Here is a 6,618-nt window from a genome sequence, read left to right as displayed (position 1 = left end):
TGCTGTTCTATTTGGACTTTCACTTCTCATTTTGAAATATTTCAATCTTATTTAATTGGACTCTGGAGCACGAAACCTCTGTCACCTCTCGGCTAATGAACATATTTCTCCAGTGATTACCCATGATGCCACATTGTCCAAACAGCTTACAGATGGTTATTGGATGGGACATCAATCTAGTTTGTCTCATTTGTGTGCAAAAACACTCAAGGTTCCTTGTTTACCAGTAAAGTTGAGCTGGATCATATTTATGTTAACTTGACCTGACTCCCAAGCACTTTATTCTCCATCAAATGTGTAAGTCAAGACAGTAAAAACTTAAATGCAACCATGTTACTGTTTTCCTTCGCTATGTAATGGCTAATGCCGCCCTCTGGCGGTTGAATTTGTAATCGACATGAATTCCATAACCCAAATAATATAATATAATAATACAATAAATATAAAATAACTTAGGCGTATGTTCTTTTACGGGATATGTAAGATTAACCACAAATGTGTTATTGTTCGCGTTGTGTTGGCTTAGATTGTTTGGACCTTCGCAAGCCACCGTCGACTTCCGCACACGTGACCCTGTCAGTTGACTAGCCAAACACGGCAGGGTCCGTCTAGTAGCATAGCACACAGCGAGGCCAGGCGACATGGACAACCGGCGCATGGACAGGGTGGGCCTCCTGTCCCCCCTGGAGGAGTCGAGCGCCGAGATCAGCCGAGACAGCGGCATCGTCTCGCAGAGTGCCAGCAGCCTGTCGATGGTGAGCGACATCCTCAGCAGCGGCACGGTGTCTCAGAGCCCCAGCTTCGGAGCGGCGGCTAACGTCGTCTCGGCGAGTCCGAGCCTCCACGACGCCGAGCAGCCTCACCAGCACGACTCGGGGCAGGACGACGATGCCCTGACCCAAACGGCCCTCACGTATTCCTCCTACGTGAGGGCGACGGCCGGAGAAGAGGTTAGTGCCGGTAATGGCGGAAGTTGTGCTCAATGTAAACACGCTAGCTGAAAGGATAGTGGCTAGCGACGTTGCTAAGCAACACTGTCTATTTTGACAGCTCAGGGTAGAGTTTTCCGCACAGGGGCAAACTCTAGTTTTATGTCTTGATCTGACTTGACTAAATTGACAGCGCTTGACGTATATTTAAAGCCCGAATTAGCGTGTAATCGAAGCTCAGCTTGTTCATTGCTCACTAAACCGACATTCTCCGACTTGAACTGTGTTCTGAATTGCGCAAAAAACATACTTTGCCATCCATTATTCACAAAGTGAGTAACAGGAAAACATTTCTCATTGATCACAAGCATTGCCTGTAATCTTTCTTCTCTTGTCATGTGTAAAGGTCTTTTATTATTTATGTTGTATGTTACCGTTAAGCAATAACAATAGGAAATATCACCACTATGACATTATTACAAGTTACAAGAGGCAAGTTGATTTTACATGTACGCATGTTAAGTATTGGAAATACTGGATGGGGGGCTGGTGGCACAGCTTTAGAGTTTACAGCCAAGTTGACTGAATGCTGCATGACCCAGTTGGCTGACAGGAAGGGAGACAAAAAGCTGTCTGTCAGTGTAATTTATTGAATTTAAGCTTGCCATATTTTGGCCTGAACCGCCAACCCTTCCCTCTAGATTCTGTGCTTGGAGAAAAGCCTGGAGGAAATGCTGACAAGAGTAGACGAGTTTGTTGGCATGCTGGATATGGTATGAGCATATATATTCTCTATTTGTGTTTTATCTGATTTCATGTATGCGTTAGGCTCACTTGCTGTGCATCCTTTTGTGTTACATCCTCAGATTCGTACAGATACCTCCCAGATAGTAAATGAAAACCTACCTCAAATCCAGCAGAAGTCTGAGGAAATGAGACAAATATACAGACGGATAGACAATTTAGAGGTAAGTCAGGGTGGTTGTAGTTTAGGGGTGTTGACATATCTTTGGTTTTATATGCTGGAATCACTTTTTTCACTTTGGCAACATACTGTATATTGCAAGATAATCCAACCTCAATAAAGTGTTAATGTGTGTGCCAGCGGCGTCATTAGGCCTATTTTAGAGGTTAAAAATGTCTAAAATTTTCTTAATCCCCCCCCCTAAATAATTTGGTATTTTTAATTGATTTTTTTTTTACAAAAAATCTCTGACAAATTTCATATAATAGGGCCCCCCTAAAATGTTCTTAAGACCCCCTAAATAATTTGATATTTTTTATATATTTTTATTGATTTTTTTACAAACAATCTGACAAATTTCATATAATAGGGCCCCCCTAAAATGTTCTTAAGACCCCCTAAATATTTTGATATTTTTTTATAGATTTTTTATATATATATATTTTTAATCTCTGACAAATTTCATATAATCGGGCAAAAGCAGGCTAATAAGCAAGCCAATAAGCAGGCTAATACTAGCCTACTACTACTACTAGTAGTAGTGATAATCGGAAAAATAATGATGATAGTAATAATAATAGGCTAATTAATAATAGAATAATTATTATTATATAATTATTATATATGGGCGGCACGGTGGTCTAGGGGTTAGCGCACAGACCTCACAGCTAGGAGACCAGGGTTCAATCCCACCCTCCGGCATCTCTGTGTGGAGTTTGCATGTTCTCCCTGTGCATGCGTGGGTTTTCTCCGGGTACTCCGGTTTCCTCCCACATTCCAAAAACATGCTAGGTTAATTGGCGACTCCAAATTGTCCATAGGTATGAATGTGAGTGTGAATGGTTGTTTGTCTATATGTGCCCTGTGATTGGCTGGCCACCAGTCCAGGGTGTACCCCGCCTAACGCCCGAAGACAGCTGGGATAGGCTCCAGCACCCCCCGCGACCCTTGTGAGGAAAAAGCGGTAGAAAATGAATGAATGAATGAATTATTATATATCACTGTCCACTGGACAGAATGGTTGCAGAGCTTGAGCAGTGGTTTAGCAGTGTAGCTTGTGTGTACTTGTGTAAATTTAATGGTGGCCTAAAACAATTGAGTATCTCTACTAAATCTGTCCAAAAGTGGGAAAGTTATATCCCGGTTCTTGGTCCTTATTTGTTTTTTGGATTTTTTAAAATGTCTACTACATTCATTCATATCCTGTGCATCTCCGGGGGGCTAGACCCGTCCTCAGAACAGGTTTCAATTGAATGTTGAGGTATTGAATGAATTTGTGCTTTCAGGGCTTCGTAAAGATGGTGGGCGCTAATGTCAGCGCCATGGAGGAGCAGGTCACACAGGCGGAAGGAGAACTGGGAACGTTGCCGGGCGCGTTCAAGAAGATCCTCCGCACAATGAGCGTCCCAGGCTTTTTAAACGTGAGAGTCCACTTATTTCACACGAGAATGTACATTTCTTCTATGTGTTATGCAGTTTTTATGATTTTTCATCGATCATAGAAACCAAACAGCCCGAGAAGATCAGCGCCACAGCAGCGCCAAGAAGTCCCCAGAGTGTTCCGCACGGACGATTACATCACATCTCAGCCCGAGCAGTGACACGGCTGCAGCGTTCTGACCTCGAGAGAGACTCTCTGAGAAAGAATTAACATTTTTCTGCCGCAGATTGCAAGGAGAGGGTCTCTCCGTTCAGCCTGCTCAGTCAAGCAATAGCTGGTTTCTCAATCACTGGACATCGAGGAGGAGATGGGCTTGTGTTTGGCTCTCATGGCACCATCGAGCACTGAACTGTAGCAAAAAGTGATTTTATTTTTAAGAAGTGCCTAAACTGTTATGTTATCTCATTTGTTAATGCGCAAAGTGAAGAAAACAATGTGGTTTGGTAGCTTGAAACCTGAGGGCTCCTATAGCGGCCGTCAGCGCAGGTACAATAAGAGGAGTTGTACTAAGCGAAGAATCAACACAGAAGCTTTTTTTGGTATAAATATCCTTCCTGTTTGTTGTCTTTGTACAAATCTGCATGCTGTTTTGTCAGTCAGTTTTTCAATGTCTAATCAGTCACTGCAAGCAATATCAACCTTATCGTCAAGTACTCGACGTCTTCCATTTCAATATACTACTTTTTAGCTTATTACTGGCTGCATATTTGGTGGCGGAAATTTGTCGTTAAAAAAGCACACTGAATATTTACACACGTTAGTTGCACAAGTGCATCAAAGTTTGGCTTAGTAGTAAAAATGTGCCTGAGTTTTTTTTACACTGCTGGGAGCTTTTTGGCAAGACAACTGGACCTTATAGATGTGACGTCACCCCAAGCTTGTTAGCAACAATGATCACATTAGTGGCTCTATGATTGAGTCATCCCTGGCCCCAAAACAGGACGTCACATATTTATTTTCATCACATTTTCAAATATAATAAACTTTTATAACATCTGACGTCGATTAATTATTTGTGTCCGCAAAAAATATTCGAAGACGACCCCGGAAGTTGGCATACGTAGGCGCAGAAGACCGCTAGCTTGCCACACTGTTGCCATGGCAGCATTTGGCTTGGCGATAGGTTGTTCTGTTGGCATTGAAATAAAAACTAGAAACGAGCAGATTCATATCTTTTGATCGTCTTGAAGCGGTGTCAAAAATGTTTTAAAATTGGTCATATAACACCGGAGGACGTCCATTGCTGTTTAGCCGCAATCCAAACTGAAACAAGTCACCACTTAAGCTGTTTGCAATTGAATCGCCCTATTAATTATATTGTCGCAGTCAAAATTAAAGGATTTACGACACGAAGACATCAGTTTTTAAAAAAAAACATTTGTACCAATCAAACCAATATTCGATATTCATTACTGCCGCCTCGTGGATGACGCCGCTACGATGCATTATGGGTAAGATAAACTCTCGCGCGACAGAGTAACTCTCTTAGCCCTCCGAGACTTGAGCTCAGTGCGTTCGCTTCAGGTTTTCATACCTATGATGGTGGTCGACATTTCCCCGAGGGAGCCTTAACCTGCCATGCCTCCTCGCACTTGAGACAGAAGGGTTAACGATGACGTAGGATAAATAAAGCCAGATGAGGGGAGCACGCGGCTCTTTAACGCCCTCTCATTGGCCAACTCGTAGGTGACGCAGCAGGTTGAGAGGTTAGCGCGAGTCCTCCATTTTTTATTTGCCCGTCCCCTCGCGTCACATCCCTACAGGCTTAGAGGCCGGTTGGTGATCGAATAAAGTGGATTTTAACGTGTGACACGGTAAAGTTCTCCATATGAACTGATATAATTTGTCTTTGGTTACTTTGTTGAATTATTTGACACGGGTTTCTCCATAAATTTTGAAGGCAGCTTAGCATATACGGGGAAAACGTCACTTATGCTAACTGTAGCCATGTGTTAGCATCCTGTTGACGTATAGTGTGTCCACTGATTGTACTGTAGCTCTGGATGCAATCTCCCCGTTTCTTGGCGTTTAGCTTCAAATGTTCCCTTCGTGTGTGTTTACGTTGATGTACCTCACGTTGTTATGGGGAGATCTGTGCATTGTTTCCATTCCCACACGGGCAACTCTTCTGTTTGTTTTCATTTTGCAGTTCCAAAGATCCAGCCATGCAGCAGTGCGACAACTTCTGGCAAAAGATCGGCGAAGGTTTTGTGCAGGTGTACTACAACCAGTTTGATAACACCAACAGGATGGACCTGGTTAACCTATACGTGAGCTCCACTTATATTGCTTGTATGCTTCAATATGCCACTGTGTCACCCGTGTCTGCTCATTTTGTAGGCTGAAGGTGCCACTATGACGTGGGAAGGAAGCTTCTACCATGGGAGAGAAGCCATCGGTAGCAAGCTTACTGTAGGTATCACTTCATGCAGATAACAGGCATTTAAAAAAAAATGGCTATGGTTAGATATGACTAAGATTAAACAATAGACAATATTATTTGACCTTTGCACAGGCATGTTGCTTGACAACCTGCTCCAATTAGAAGACACATACCCATACCCAAGAGTTACACGAGCTAAACGTATGTTCCACTACATTGCAGGGGTTTTCAAAGACTTGAGGGGAGGCACAGAAACTTTAGAAAAATAAAAACAATTTTCTAACCTGCTAAGCTAATTTGAGTTATGTCAATGCAGAACCTTTTTTTTCAAGGTTCTGTGTCACTATAGTTGATATTCTAGGAGTGATGGCGTTTGTTGTGCTTGCTTCCACAGAGCTTGCCCTTCCAGCAAATTAAGCACATTATCACAGACCAGGATGTGCAGCCTACAGTGGACAATAGCATACTCATCATGGTGTTTGGACAGCTAAAGGTAAGCTCTTCAGTTGGCCACTATCGGAGGAAACGTGTCCAACAAATGATGAACAGTGCAGACACACAACTTGATGATGCATTCATGTTTTGTTATGCAACAGACTGACAACGATCCACCAATGGCCTTTCATCAAGTGTTCATGCTGAAGGTCAACAACTGTAACTGGGTCTGCACGAATGATGTCTTCCGATTGGGTATACACAACATACCGGTGTAGCAATCGACGGTGGTGTTGATATGGACAAGTTTTCAAAGATCCTCAGTATTTGCTGATCCTGCTATTAATATGACATGTCAGTGTGCCAGGCTAGTAAAAGAGTTTTTTTTCCAGAATACTGATGTCAGGTGTCATTTGTCTCAAATTGCTTGATTTTGTAGATAGAAGAGTTAAGAGTAGGACAGAGC

At 42.7% G+C, this 6,618-nt stretch overlaps 2 protein-coding genes across 3 annotated transcripts; both read left to right on the top strand.

Annotated features, from left to right (window-relative positions):
- Positions 1 to 556: 556 nt before the first annotated feature.
- Positions 557 to 4,001, top strand: bloc1s4 (biogenesis of lysosomal organelles complex-1, subunit 4, cappuccino). Its single transcript, XM_058046885.1, has 5 exons — positions 557 to 950; positions 1,631 to 1,702; positions 1,796 to 1,897; positions 3,180 to 3,314; positions 3,396 to 4,001. Exons 1-5 carry the CDS (start codon positions 642 to 644, stop codon positions 3,492 to 3,494), a joined length of 717 nt encoding a protein of 238 aa, XP_057902868.1. The 5' UTR covers positions 557 to 641; the 3' UTR covers positions 3,495 to 4,001.
- Positions 4,002 to 4,858: 857 nt separating this feature from the next.
- LOC131101600 (nuclear transport factor 2-like) lies at positions 4,859 to 6,546 on the top strand. 2 transcript variants are annotated; one of them, XM_058046888.1, is made up of 5 exons: positions 4,859 to 5,040; positions 5,484 to 5,604; positions 5,675 to 5,746; positions 6,112 to 6,210; positions 6,314 to 6,546. In XM_058046888.1, the coding sequence occupies exons 2-5, from the start codon at positions 5,500 to 5,502 to the stop codon at positions 6,428 to 6,430; spliced, it is 393 nt and encodes a 130-aa protein (XP_057902871.1). In that variant the 5' UTR covers positions 4,859 to 5,040; positions 5,484 to 5,499; the 3' UTR covers positions 6,431 to 6,546. The 2 variants fall into 2 exon arrangements, with proteins under 2 accessions (XP_057902871.1, XP_057902870.1); XM_058046887.1 differs by having other exon boundaries at positions 4,862 to 5,148.
- Positions 6,547 to 6,618: the final 72 nt, after the last annotated feature.

This window comes from Doryrhamphus excisus, chromosome 14, assembly GCF_030265055.1.
Source record: "Doryrhamphus excisus isolate RoL2022-K1 chromosome 14, RoL_Dexc_1.0, whole genome shotgun sequence".
Classification (NCBI taxonomy): Eukaryota; Metazoa; Chordata; class Actinopteri; order Syngnathiformes; family Syngnathidae; genus Doryrhamphus; species Doryrhamphus excisus.
This window is presented reverse-complemented; position numbering and strand designations above follow the sequence as displayed.